The sequence below is a fragment of the Saccostrea cucullata genome, unplaced genomic scaffold (assembly GCF_032062105.1).
Source record: "Saccostrea cucullata isolate Sc308-1 unplaced genomic scaffold, CSIRO_AGI_Scuc_v1 ctg2787, whole genome shotgun sequence".
Classification (NCBI taxonomy): Eukaryota; Metazoa; Mollusca; class Bivalvia; order Ostreida; family Ostreidae; genus Saccostrea; species Saccostrea cuccullata.
In genome coordinates, this window is record NW_026928735.1 from 46770 (window position 1) to 61890 (window position 15121).

Consider the following 15121-nt stretch of genomic DNA (forward strand, 5'->3'; position numbering starts at 1 on the left):
AGTGTAAAAAAAAAGGGGGTCAATGGACAGCCTGTAAAGGGAGGTAAACCTACCTCTTTATAACATTACAATTTTTCCTAAAAAAGAGAGAAAAAAGGTGGATCACTATAATTTCTCAAGACTGGTCTTTAAAATTATTGATTTCAAAAAGATGGTAATCATTCAATTTTGGAATATTACCATCAAGTTTAGGTAATCTGATTCCTGCAGGTACCCCAAGTAAATGTTACTTATCAAAAATCCTTAAAAAATAATAGTTGATATTCAAAGTCAGAGTCTTTGACCATCATATAATTATTCACTTTCGGTTGAAATCTTTCCAGTTTTCGCTGCTGTAATGTATAGGAAAGATTCACTATAAAGTGAACTTAAACATAAATACAGTGTATTTCGTATTTTTCAAATGATTACTTTGATGTATTGAACTTTCCTCTAAACCAATGTTTTCACTGTTTACAATTTGCATCCATGTTTACATGTTATGTTATTTTGCATTTCTGTCACAAAATTGTTGCAAAATTGAATACTGCGCGTTAGCGCGGTATGATAAATTTGTCGGCACGGCCAGGTGTGTTATGGGACCGAAGACAGCCAAAAATATGAATCCAATGCTTATATTTACATTCTCTAATTTTCCTTCTTCATAACTGCTTATTTCGTTAATATTTAATGTGGATTAAGCGCCATTCAAAACTGACATGGTTAAGGGACGTAAGAGCCGTTTGTGACGTCAGATGACTTTGCAGTAAAACAACGCAAACAAACATTGCGAGCAAATTAAACGCACATTTATAGAATTTTTACGGTAATTTAACAGGATTATCGTTTTTAATTAAATTGAGTCAAAACATTGTACATTTTGGTGTTCCTAGATTCCTAGGAACACAACAGAGAGATTCCAGGCCCCAGCACTACTCATAAAAGGAAACTATCCCTGATGACAGATAAGGCCCAGAAGAAATAGCACTTGACTTAATAAGAAACTGCAGACCTACTTTGACTTTCCAGGTAAAGAAACGTTAATTCAATTTACAAATCTTATAAATCGAGATAACATAAAGTTTTACCTCCTTTTTCATGTAGAATTTCTCTCTCGATTTTCACCTCTCGCATGTTGGCCTCGATGAATTCTCCCGAGGAAAGCTGTCCGGACGTTTACGGATTTTGATAATATTTTATTACGTTTATCTCCAAATTCTTTAGCTGCAGATCTGTATCGTAATGGTTCTATATATTTGTTAACGCTACAGATCCTGTTGCAATTTACAGCTCAATATTTTTTGCGCGCTTTTGGGGAGAATTTCTTCACTTTCAAGCATTGGTCAATCAACTACCTTTCACTCCCTAATTCTAGACACAATCTGTAGCCAATATTTATATTTCATCCACCTTTCAACCATTTGTAGTTGTCTCTACAGGCAATAAAGTCGCTAGAAGTGAATTTTCAGCAATCAAACAAATAATTTTAATCAAGCGAGTTTATCACTTGTAGAAACGAGTAGAAAGGGTTGGGAGGTGTATAAAATATACAGAATGTGTCTAGAATTAGGGAGTGAAAGGTAATTGATTGACCAATGCTTGAAAGTGTAGAAATTCTCCCAAAGTGCGCAAAGATATTGCGCTGTAAATTACTCCTATTTTACATTACAAAGACAAATATATAATTAAAACCATAAAGCTACAGATCTGCCGCTACGAATTCTTCCAATTCAAGCAAATGAGGTTAGAGGTGTGTTATAACGGTAGAAAGAGGTTACTGTAAGTCGTTTGAATTCCACGGTGGTTAAATGTCACAATTTTTTTTAAAAAGTACCAACTGCGAAGGTTTTAATTTCATGCTGCAAGAACTTCATTTTAATTTTGTTTACGCATTTAAAATATTTTTTTTAAACGAGTGACAGCATTCACGACGGGTTAAATTTAGCGGGAAAAGGACGAATCGCGAACAAAATGAAATTAAAACAGCCGTGCTTAATTGCCAATATACAGTATTTTACAATATTTTGAAGCTGACTTACGACACCAGCATCTTCCAGTCTCATCATTCTTTAATTCGCAGAAACACTCCCGACGACAGTATGTAATAGATCCGCAGGATCTCATTGTTGTTCCTTCCTGTGCTATAATTTAATTATTGAACAATGTATGACAAAGAATCACGCGGCAAGGTAATGGAAACACATTTTAAAATAACATGTGAAAAACAATATAATGTTGATATGTTGATATTATTTTTATTTGCATGAATTTTTATTCCACTGCTGCCAAATCGACACTTAAATCAGATGTTTGTCACGTTACACGTCTAAATTTAGACCCAAAAATGTACGACTACAAGGATCGTTAAAGTTTAACGATATACTAATAATTGTTTGCTATGAATTGATTGTGTTTGGTTCAGGACAAATTTCTTAACCCGAAAAGTGCTAGAAGCAAATTCCTCTTACCCTGCAATAACATAAAGACTAACATTAATGTCACCCGTCATTTGATTGTATAAAAGATTTTATCCATTTTGTATAACATAGCTTGCCAACGTCAAAATGAGTAACGTTAAAAACGTATCACTCCGCTTAACGTAACATTTGAAATTGAATCAACGTGAAGCCTTATTCTGGGGGGAAATTATCTCATTGTCTGCACTGAAATTAAATTATAAGGAATGACGCTTATTTCAACTTATATTATACGATATAACAAAACTGGGGACACTTAATGCTTTTTTTATAAATCGTTTCGCGGTTTATAAAGCGTAAACTGCCCCACGTTATGTTATATCGTATAATATAAGTTGGAATAAGCTAATTCCTTAAATAAAATAGTTTTTAAGATATTGGGCTTTGAAAAATTTAAAACCAACCTAGATGGTGATTTATTTTAAATTTCAAATTGGGGTGATTTTTTACAACAACTTTCATCAATTTTTTTTAAATAAAAAAGAAATTTCCAGACAGAAAATAAAAAAAATATAATACATGGAATAATTTGGCGTTCGTCCAATAAATCCTAAAATAATAATTATAATGTGTACATTTTTGAGATGTGTCTCTAAGAGTTTGGGATGATAAACTTTCTACTTTTTAAACTTATAACAATAGATATAACAGTAAAATTTAATTATCAAAAAATTATCAAAATCTCTACCATAGAAATAATTAAATCGTCCTCGTTAAGCCATATACAGGATTTAAAAAATAATAATTAAAGCTCTATTTTGTTTTTTTTTCTCTAAAGTCGAACATCAAACTATACATATTGATAATAGTGAGTCTAATGAAAGAAAATCATGTTTATAATTTTTTTTTTGTTTTGAATTTGCATTAAATTTAACCACACGTTAAGAAGTAATAGATCTATAAGAATTATAAAACAATCCGCAATCTATCAATAAGATAAAATTCAGTTAGAAAAGTTCATAATTATGCATATAATTACTGAAGAAAAAACTTCCATATGTTATATCTTACTGGGAGAGAGAGAGAGAGAGAAAGAGAAAGACATAGAGAGAGAGAGAGAAAGAGTTAATTCTATTTGTTACAGAAAACAAGATTTAAATTAAAAGCAACTTACTCTTTAGCACAATTAAAAAGAATGGAAACAGTCTAAACATGATAAATGTCTGCGTCCTTCAATGGAAAAAAGGTCACCATATATTTATAGTTTTGATATGAATACCACGCACCGGTATTAGTAATAGATAAGATATTTACAATTGTGCGTCAAACATAACATCATATTTTGTTTTCCTCTCCCCTAAAAAGCCTCAAAAATATCAGTTTTATATCTTCAAAATTAAAAAAAAAAATAACTAAATCATTATAAAAACAAAATATTTATTAATCATAAATAAATACTGGAAAAATTTTATCTTTCAAGACTTCTTAGCACACTCGCTCGATATGGTGTATATTTCCAATATAAATTGCAGCGCAGTTAATTAGTGGTTACAAATGGAAATACCGGCGATTTTTTAAATATAAAGAATATATACTTTATTAGGATGTGCGATTCTTTTGAGGACTTCATTGAAAATAAAATATGCACTGTGGTTCAATTCTAAATGTTGAGTACATTAAGATTGTTATTTAGACTTGTCACATGATGTCAAAGTCACATGATTTTAGTAGTTATACTTTCAGTTTAGAGGTGAATATAAATTTAACTTTTGCAAGGACATAACCAAGTCAAAAATCTTAGTTTAAGTTATTATCCTTTTCAACACTATATGTAGTTGTTGGAAAATGCTGCAAACCTATATAAATTCCCTTTTAATACAAGTTTAACTTGTTTGACGGGAGTTTGAATAATTTCTGTCAACTACATTAAATATAGCTATAAATAATTTATTTGCAAGATTTTATGTGATTCGCAGCACTTTCCAAATATCTTAATGCTTCTTGAGTTTATGTGTAAAAACTTGGCAAGATACATTAAGAATATGCCCTTGCAATACATCGATTTATAAGGGCCCTTATTTTACTTTTCAGTGAAACTGCATACAAATACACAGCAGTATCCCTATTTGTGTTATATATGGACAGGATATATAATAAATACTAAAATAGACATCGCATCCAACATGTTATACCACGTTTTTATGTAGTATACAGCTAATCATAAGTTTTACATAGTACATTATTCCATTCTGTGGCATTTTGAAGACTATTAACTGTGCTGCGAGATCATATTACAACAATTTTAATTTTTTTTAATTTTCCAAAAAAATACTCAAAAAACCCAGTTATTGTACGCCACCTAACTCATGTATATTTTTATAAATTAAATTTAGTTTACTTAACATATGTTGCAGGCTGATAAAGGCATGCAGAAAACCACAGGCTGATAAAGGCATGTAGAAAACCACAGGCTGATAAAGGCATGTAGAAAACCACAGGCTGATAAAGAAATGTAGAAAACTACAGGCTGATAAAGGCATGTAGAAAACCACAGGCTGATAAAGGCATGTAGAAAACCACAGGCTGATAAAGGCATGTAGAAAACCACAGGCTGATAAAGGCATGTAGAAAACCACAGGCTGATAAAGGCATGTAGAAAACCACAGGCTGATAAAGGCATGTAGAAAACCACAGGCTGATAAAGGCATGAAGAAAACCACAGGCTGATAAAGGCATGTAGAAAACAACAAGCTGATAAAGGCTTGAGGAAAATTACAAGCTGTTAAAGGCATGTAAAAAAACAGGCTGATAAAGGCATGTAGAAAACCACAGGCTGATAAAGGCGTGTAGAAAACCACAGGCTGATAAAGGCAAGTAGAAAACCACAGGCTGATAAAGGCATGTAGAAAACCACAGGCTGATAAAGGCATGTAGAAAACCACAGGCTAATAAAGGCATTTAGAACCGGGAGAGTGGAGTGGAGGTTTGTGCTGTCTCCCAGTTAATTCTTTACCTAACTTTATTATTAATAAAATGTTTACTGAATGGTTCTCTTAATTTTTTAGTGTAGTATGTCAAAGTATAGTTTGTTATATAGTTATAATAAGGGTAATATAATACTGTATGAATAAAATTTGTTTCAAATAAAATAGATTCCTACCACCCCACCCCACCCCCCGCAAAAAGGTATTTTAGAGTTAGTTTGGGCCAGATTCCCCTTTTGGGGGATGTCAGAATTTTTCAGAAAAGGTTCGTTTCTCTTGCTGTTCCACTCCCTTTCTTTTGCTCTTCCATTCAAAATACTGCATGAAAAAAAGATGGAGGTATTTCTTAAGAGAAGCATAATCTTAGATGTATTATACTGCAAAACATGAACATCAAATATACCTATTTTTTAATTTTACAATCTTTATTACAATAAAACCTGTCTTATCCGACATACACAGGAACAGATTACAAATGTATGTGTCGGAATGGACAAGTATTGCTACGTGTAAAGATCATTGACACACAAAGGTAAGTAGTGCCCATATGTCGGATTAAACAAGTTCCATCGTAATAGGTTTAACAATAAAGCAATCTTCATCCTAATTATCCGTCCAAGCATCTTGTGTCAGTGTTTGTAAATAAGAACAAAATATTTCTAATTTCAAATTTATTACAACACACAAAGTACATCTTTTACTGAATACATTCGGTAGAACAAAAATACAATAATTTATTTCTTTGAAAAATAGTTCACGTCCTTTACTGAAAGCATTTTTGTTCATACGTTTTCTCACTTGATGTCAAACTTTTTTTTAAATGAAGAACTCCCTGATAAAGATAAATTTAAAACCGTCTCCTTTATCATAAATGATTTTTCTAATTGATATGTGATCCGTCATCTGTTGAAAATTAGAAAAAAAAGAATCAAAATAATGCATCACAGAATTAAAAGCATATATCTACATGTATATTTTTAAAATCTCTTATAACCATTAGAAATTTTCACAGAAATTCAAAAAGAAAAACCTGGTTATTAAAATTTAAGTAGGTTTACCTATTGGCGCCTGATCATCAGCCTGCCCCCCTTATAGACGTCCCACTCTCTACTGTAGGATACCCTGGGTATAACCAGATTACCGGGGACCATTGACCGTTAAGGAAGGTGTGGTGACAGTTGTTATACCACCACCCTCCTCTACGGTTATTGAGAGCAGTAGTTGCTCTTTCATCACTATTATTAAGATTTAATGGTGTTTACCTAGTGACGTTTTATCATCATCTTGGTCCCCCTCACTGATGTCTCAGTCATTACTGCGGGATACCATGGCCAGCCCCAGGACCTTGGGGACCAGGGACCGTTAAGTAAGGCGGAGTGACAGGAGCGGAACCACCAGCCTCCTCTAGTGTCAAAGGAAGCAGCACAGTGACCACCACTCCATCCGTCGTTATCATTGTCTGGGGTACTGAAGAACATCCCAGACAGATCGTAGTTATCAGGAGAACCAGTATCTAACATTCTGTCACCTGCAAAAATTAAAGAGAAGATACTAATTTATCATATGTACTATGAACACTTGCTTTTGTTTATTATGTGCTAATAATAGCGACAGTAGTTATTGGTCAGTATTTAAAGGTCGATACCTGTAGAACGGGTGAACAGGTATTCACTTTAATCACGATTTTAACTTATTCGATAGCTTTGCTTTGCGACATTTACACCAATCCACCCACCCTCTTACTCCATATCCTTCTTTCAACCTTTTTACTTGTATTTTATTTAATAAAGAAAGTAATTGTTTTCATTTAATGAAAATTATAAGTTTTTTACACAGATTAATTGTCAAAGATGGGAAATAATTTGCTTAGTCCCTCTAGATAATTTTATGTAAAATTTGATATAAATGTAAGATTGTTGTGTATATATTAGCTACATATAGTCGAAATGTGTTTATTCATTTTGATAGTTCTAATTTACATTCATTTTGCATAAGGTAATTTACATATAAAACTAGTCGATTAATTGTACATTATAATATATGATACGTAGGTAAGTTTGTGAGAATGAGTCCGTCATTCATTTTGTTTACCTCGCAATTGCTTCGGACTTACAGGTTTCCATAGTTGTTTTTCAACATAAATCCATGTTGTTTTTTTATCTTGGGCGGCGAGGGAAGCATAACTGTGTTCATAAATGCAATATATTACGTTTTTAATCAGTGAAATGAGGACATATAAAAGTATTGTGTTAAAATGCATTTTGTATTGCTATGTGTGATTAATTATATTTTTGATATATTGTAGAAGAAGGTAAAGAATCGTACCATTGAAGACTTGTTTTGTATATGTATACGTCTAATAAATATTGGCAAGCAAGTGCTTCCATCTCCTATGTAGACAAGTGTTCTTGTTTTGATTGTAAATAATTGATGTTCGTTTGAGTGAAACGAATTAGAACATAAAACACAGAAATAATGGATTCATACATCTTTAATCTAACTGTCTAGAATATTGTAGTTCATTTAAATAAATAAATAAAAATAAAGTTAGCCAAATTTATACATACAGCATTCTAAAACTTAATAATATTTTAATCAAAAGATTCTGATGATATACGTCATTTGTGCTTAAGAAATTAAGTTGAATACACTTACCTAGGGTCCCCGTGGCAGGTCCTGTAAGAAAGAGTTGATATTTTCCTGCTTCGTCGGAGACAGAGAATCCGCCGTACATTTCATACAAATTTGTACCATTAGGAAGAGTTATGGACACATACAGGGATGAAGTGTTTTCCTTTGTCAACTGGTGGATTACGTCATTTCCTGTATTAAGATTTATTGAAGTCAATCAAGTATTCACATGCTGCAATCACACAAACACATGAATTAAGCGAGTAAAATTTCAGAAAACCTCATTGAGTAAAAAAAATATTGGAAAAGAATATATCAAATATAACATACATTTTAAATATTTAGAACAGAATAGAATAGAGCCAGTTTAAAGAAAAACACTTTCTTTATTTCTTTATCGCTAGCATGTTTCTTCTTGGTGTTATTACATGTTCTTTAAATCATTTTCAATTGACATGAACTAAATCTGCTTAAGAAAATTTGTTGTGTTTTTAGGAAGTATATGAATTAAGTCACAATTTGTATATCCCTTTTAGATATATCAAATACACAGTTTATTATTTTAATATTTTAGTTGTTTCAACAATTGGTGAAGATCAAAATGTTTTACAGATATTCACCAGCACTCAGTCAAAAAATGTTACCCTGAACATAAATAAGTACGTATTAACTAGTTTTAAAATCAATCCTTCATTCGTAGATATTTTTAAAGTATTATTAAAATAGTGTTTGTGATCATTTTGAATAGGATCAAAAACCACTATTTACCAATCCAGACTTCCGTTTCCGGTGAACCAAACCCATTTTTGTAATCTGTCCAGTTCCTGTCAAAGGTCACAGATCCATCTATCCGTTTTTGAATTGCCTTGAAAAAATACATAATAGTTGGATTATTTTGAAAACTTAGATAAATCTGCATCAGAACTTGAAATGGGAACAAGTTTCAATTCTCTTACTTATCCCCTTTGTAAGACATTGAGTCACGTTACAGGCTGATACTAAATTCCAATCCCCAGATTAATTGATTGAATCTCAAACAAATAACTGGTTGATTCTAAACACCAATTTCCTAAGGAATATCAAATCTTAATCAATTCACACGTGTACTGTATACATTGTACACTTTTTATAAAACTATATTATTTAACAACAAACCGTCCATCCCCCTCCCATTGTAGTCAGGTCACAGAACACCTTGACAGGAATGGAGGGGATCCTAAAGGGATAGATGTCGTACACACCGCTATTAATGTGACCTTTATCAAGAAGATCCTGGCAGTCTGTAGCGAGAACTAAGACGAAAAAAAAATCGATGATTTTATAATGTTTATATGTTTCGCATTCTGTATATCACATAACGAGATAGAGGTACACAAACATATTTTGCAGAGAAATATCGAGATATTAAAATGAAAAAGACTCTTATTCTAAGCTTAAACAAAATTATTTCATTTGAATTGATCATAGACAAATATGAAAAAAAAAATCTTGAATGATATTTTTTCTCTTGATACTGCACACATTTTTTTTTTAATTCCAATTTGTTATTTTGTTGTATTGATTTTTCTTATCTCTTTTAAATCAGATACAAATAGAATTGGTTTTTATTAAAATATTTAACTGATTTCAGCTTATCTATTATCTTTTTTTTTTAATTCTGATCAAATGAGCATCCTTTTAGAAACTAAAACAAAAGGGATTGTTAAATCTTAAACAATGTTCTTTTAAAAAATCTGTATAATATTTGAAATGTTTGCTGAACAGTATTTAAACTAAATATACTGTGAACACTTAGTTTAATAAATAATATCGACACATTCCATATGATTATAATGATAAAGTCCATTTCTTGCTATGGGAGACACGCAAAAATTTTCAGATCAGAAAGTAAAATAAAAGGTGCTCAATGCCATCATGTAATAAAGAATACTTAAAAGTAGCAAAACGTTTTTTTTCAGTGGTATAAGAGGAGCTGCAGATAAGAGATTGATAACCTCAAATATCATAGAAAGAAAGGCATTGTCATTTTTTTTTATATAGGGAACCCAAAACATGTGATCAAAAAGTAAAGTAGAAGGTACACAAAAGTACTATGTAACAAAGATGCAGTGAAAGTTTCATTAAACTGCATTCAGCAATTTAAAAACAGTTGTGGATAAGAGATGAATGCCCCAAAGCGAATGGAGGCCTAAACTTCATCATAATTACATCCTAACAAACAGTCATATGATCGTCAGTGTTTGTGTGTCATAACTACAGCCTGACAACCAATCAAATAGTCGTTAGTGTTTTTCTGATATAACTGCTTTTCTACAGTCAATCAAATGACAGTCAACGTTTTTTTCTGACATGAGTATATATTCACAGAAGAAGAAAATAACATTTATAAGCACACAGAAGCTTATAAAAATTTATCACTTTTTGAATATCATTTTCCCGTATTAATTGAAAACTAACCTTTGGTAAATTTTAATAAGATCTGATCCTGTACCTCTGAAATTCGTTCAAACAAGAAAAAAATGAAAATATTTTTTGTTTTACATTCTCAATGTTATATATATATATATACTACTCAAAATTTGATAAGGATCACTAGGTTATATATGTGTAATTTACCACGAACGTAACAACAGACAAAAATTTCAGTCAAGAATGTGTTTACTCTGGTTATTAATGAGTTTCTATGAACAACATGAACTTTAACCAATAAGGAATGCATGAAATCTTATAACAACACCAAAAGGCATTTCATTACAAAAAGGTTAAATGTAAACCAGAGAAAAATTACAAAGCTTTTGGAGAAAGTCCATCATCCCAAATAGTTGATGTAGTGTCAATACTGAGAATGGCCTCCCCTTGCATCAATGACGGCTTGACAACGTCGAGCCATGCTGTCAATAAGCACCCGGATGTTTCCAATGGGAAGGTTGTTACACTCTTCAACTAGGGCGTTTTCCAGCTCTGCCAAAGTTGTTATTTGTGCTCTACGGCGTGAAAGGGCAACTTGCAGCATGTTCCATACATGCTCAATCGTATTCAAGTCCGGCGACCGCGCTGGCCAGTCCATACGGACAATTGTCTTCTGTTGAAGGTACTGCTCCACCACCCTGGCGCGAGGTGGACGGGCGTTATCATCCATCAGGGTTAACTCAGGGCCAACAGCACCGGCGTAGGGTCTAAAGTAAACATCCAGGATCTCATCCCGGTACCACACCCCCGTCATTGTTCCTCTCTCCAGGACATGCAGATCTCTTCTTCCATCCCTGCTGATTCCACCCCAGACTATGATGGAACCACCGCCATAACGGTCATGTTCACTGATTGTGGGTATCATGGAAACATTCACGTCGTCGTCGCCACACTCGGTGCCTCCTATCTTTAAAGTCCAAATAATACCTGGACTCATCGGTGAACAGAACTGGAACCCAATCTTTCTGTGTCCAAATGACATGGTCTTCAGCCCAGTCCAATCGCTCCCGCCGGTGTCGCACAGTCAGAGGGATTCGAACACATGCCCTTCTCGAATTGAGACCTGCAATGTGAATCCGATTCCGTATCGTCTGAGTCGAGACGTTTACCCCCGAGGCGTTCAGGAGGTCGTTACGCAGGCTGGTTGCTGTCCAGAAGGGGTGGCATCGTGCCTGAAGAGCCACAAAATGGTCTTTGTGTTGAGTTGTTTATTTCTGACGACCACCCCATGTCGGTGTGCTGCTGTACCAAACGTTTGCCGTCGGTTCCATGCTCTGTTTACAACTTTCTGGGTAACGTTTAGCGCATTTGCAATGTCACGTTGTGAATGACCAGCGTCAAGCATTCCAATACATCTACCTAGTTGTTTTGTAGTCAGGCGACGCCTTACACGATGAGGGGGCCATTGTGTTGATAAACGTAGTGTAAACACTCAGGTGAGACCTTTTAAATCTTACAAAGAATCACACCGCTGCCTGAGTGAAAATCGTGCAATTGTAGCAAAAGTATAAAATGTGACGCGAAACCATTTCCATGACATGAAATACACGTGCAAGTTTGTTAAAGACATTTTTTTGCATTTGGACAAAATATTGCCAGTTATACAATTATTGATTTTCTAAATACATAGAAAATTTAAATGATCCTTATCATATTTTGAGTATATACCTATTGCGTTTCTTCAAAGTTAATAATTTCAATAAATGATATGATAAGGAAAAAAAAGAAAACTGAAAAATAGATTGAGGAAACGCAAAGAAAATCACCATTTATGCATTATCTAATTCAAGTTATTCAACAGAAATATTTAAGAAAAAAAATATGGGGATATATAAATTTGCAGTAAATTGCATGTGCTTTGGGATAAATCTCAGCATTTGCTCTTAATTGTGCTTTGATTAAACATATTTATATAGTTTATATTCAAAATATTATTATTCAATGCACATGTGAACAAAACGCAAATTTATATACATGACTGTATAAAACGCAAATCTATATATTAAAAAATTCAATGCACCCCCTCAAAAAACCATTTACTTCATTTACCCAAACAATATATATAACAAGTTATACATACAATCATTAAAGAAAGATCTCCAGCCTTTCTCTTCTGATGTTGCCAACATGGTGAGATTCCTGTGGAGCCGACATTTCTTCAATACCTTATTATACACAAAGACCTCACAATCTCCCCTACATTTCTCAGCACAGTCTTTAAACGATAAAGCATACTCTCCTACAAGTTCGTCATCTGACTTTTTATCATCAAAGTCCACGTTTCTGACGTACCTCCGAGAAAACTTGGCATCGAGATACACCGTATAGTAGGCAGCAATACAAATTACAGCCAAGAGATTGCTCATGTTGTTTTCCGTGTATTACACCTGTTGTACCGTTTCTGTGAGGAAATTGCGAACAAATCTTCCATCTAGCGGGTATAAATATAAAAGCCTCAGTGCATTGCGTACCACTGATTGGCTGATTGTTACGTATTTTACTATCTCTGGAAGATCGATTTTAGAACAAGAATGACTGGATCTTTAATTGGTCTAGAGATGAAAATAATGGATTTTATATTTTAAAGATATTCTTTGATGGATTTGATCATATGTTAAATTATATCCTTTGCATATCATCTCGATGCCCGTCTTTCTGTACGTCCGTCTGTTAAGATTTGGGGAATCAATCTCTAATTCACAACAACTTTTATAACACTAAATGAAATGTCATGAAATTTCACAGAAGCTTGAAACATAGTACCGTTGTACACATCCAGTTTGTAGATCGTACAAGGATTGATTCAGAAGGTTGGAAAATTTTTATATATAACGTTTATCAAGTTTTGAATCTATTTTAAGTTTATGTTACGTACCCTTAATTGTAAAAGTGAAGAAAACGCATTAAGTGGTATACAAAATAAAAATCATGACCTCACATAAAACTCTGTAGGACTAAATGAGTTTTACTGGTAATATGTAGCTTTCAATGGATGATTTCTTGATTTGTTGTTAATGGTGACATTGTAAGACACTGTAAAAATTCAAGTTAAAAGTTTTTTCTAAAATCTCCGGAATGCCCGGTACTACAACACTGATTCAAACGAAATAGTATAATACTGATACCGACTAAAAAAAGTTATGTAAGCAATCGACTTTCCATTGGCGCGAGAATTGAAGTAAAAAAGAACCTCCATGAAGGTTTATAAAATGTGTCACCGTCTTTTGAAAGGTCATTTTTCCCAGTACACAAATTAACCGTTAATGGAAGAGAACCACCAGTGTACATTTGTTTAACATCTTTCTATAATTTAATTTCGGTTGAAAAGCTGTATTTGATTTGATCAAAAAATTACTTTATTTCGTATAAACGATTTATATCGTATAAGCGATAAATATGTCAGATTCACATACTGATGCTGAGTCGGGTCCCGATACATAATCACTCACAAAACATCACTGAGTAGTTCTTAACGCTATTACTGAAATATTTCTTCTATTGAATGGTTATTCAATGTAACTTAGAAATGTATGCTCTTATAACTTGAATTTCCTGCTTATTAACCAATCTTTAAAAAATAGTTTTCTTATTTTTGTCTTTTCTATTCATTTTATGTGTCACAAGTCTGCGTGGAAAATAAACACTATTCAATTAATACTTACTAAACAATGTGATTGTTTTTGTCGGACAAGTTTCTTGAAAAGCCATTACTTATAAACGTGATTTAGGATAAGTTTCCGTGGTGGAAGAAAGGCTGTGTCATTATCCTCTTGTATTTATGTTGAATTCTACTTCAAGATGCAGTCAAAACAATTTTAATAGTCGTTTGAGGAAACCTCGGATTAAAGCAATGATTCGAAACAGATTTGTAACGTAGTTTCCACGTGTTAAACCAACGAATTTTTTACATCCACATTGATCTTCAGGTAGAAGTCTCGTTCAATCAAACGCTCGGCTGACCTTCTAGAACCCGACTTGCTAAATGGCTGAGTATATGGAGAGAGCCGCCATTTTAGATCCGCTTCAGATTTTCAAATCTAGTGTGTTGATTGATCAATTCTAAAAGAAAATATTTATTTGGCCTTTCCAGGTCTTTATTAACAATAACAGCAATATTTTTATTTAGTCAAGTGATGTCAGATTCACATACTTAAGCAATTATACTTGCAGTATTGAGGTCATCAATAAATTCCAATATTGAAAGGAAATAACCAAGTAAAAAATCTTGTTTAATCAATGATTTTTAAACAGTTTATGTTCTGATAAAAGGTTGGTTTATCCGGAAAAACCAATGGAACCGAAACCGGAAGTGCCTTCCCTTCAATGTCAAACTGGAGGAGTGGAAATTATATGTAATTGAACATTATGTTACTATTGTCAGCAAGGCAATACACTTTCGATGAGCCTTCTTGTCATCTTAATCTACTCTAACCTACATGTATGGAAGAAGATATACGGGTTTGTGAGACAGCTTTTCCAAGCAGAACTAGAAGACGACTTAGTCACCACATGGAAACCCATTCAATAAAAGAATTTTTTTATTAAATAGGGTGAACTCTTTGAGGAATGGTTGTCTTGTTTTGAGTTCGTTTGAACCGAGGATAATGCAGTAGTTAACGTTGTGAATTTTTAATTCTAGGG

The 15121-nt window shown here is 33.1% G+C and overlaps 2 protein-coding genes across 4 annotated transcripts in view; both read right to left on the minus strand.

Annotated features, from left to right (window-relative positions):
• LOC134278592 (thrombospondin-2-like) overlaps window positions 1–2103 on the minus strand; it is a 43628-nt gene extending 41525 nt beyond the window's left edge. Inside the window, exon 1 of the mRNA XM_062760894.1 lies at window positions 2019–2103. Coding sequence (XP_062616878.1) covers window positions 2019–2103 — 85 coding nt within the window. The remainder of the gene's footprint in view (window positions 1–2018) is intronic.
• A 3995-nt stretch (window positions 2104–6098) lies between these two features.
• LOC134278586 (ficolin-2-like) overlaps window positions 6099–15121 on the minus strand; it is a 59123-nt gene continuing 50100 nt past the window's right edge. Inside the window, exons 1-6 of one of the 3 annotated variants that reach the window (XM_062760889.1) lie at window positions 12561–12902; window positions 9167–9303; window positions 8780–8876; window positions 8036–8203; window positions 6643–6908; window positions 6099–6283 (exon numbers count right to left, since the gene is read on the minus strand). In XM_062760889.1, coding sequence (XP_062616873.1) covers window positions 6643–6908; window positions 8036–8203; window positions 8780–8876; window positions 9167–9303; window positions 12561–12846 — 954 coding nt within the window. In that variant the 5' untranslated portion in view covers window positions 12847–12902 and the 3' untranslated portion in view covers window positions 6099–6283. Of the gene's footprint in view, window positions 6284–6579; window positions 6909–8035; window positions 8204–8779; window positions 8877–9166; window positions 9304–12560; window positions 12903–15121 lie in introns of those variants that run through there. The other 2 variants (XM_062760888.1, XM_062760890.1) reach the window with 2 other exon arrangements.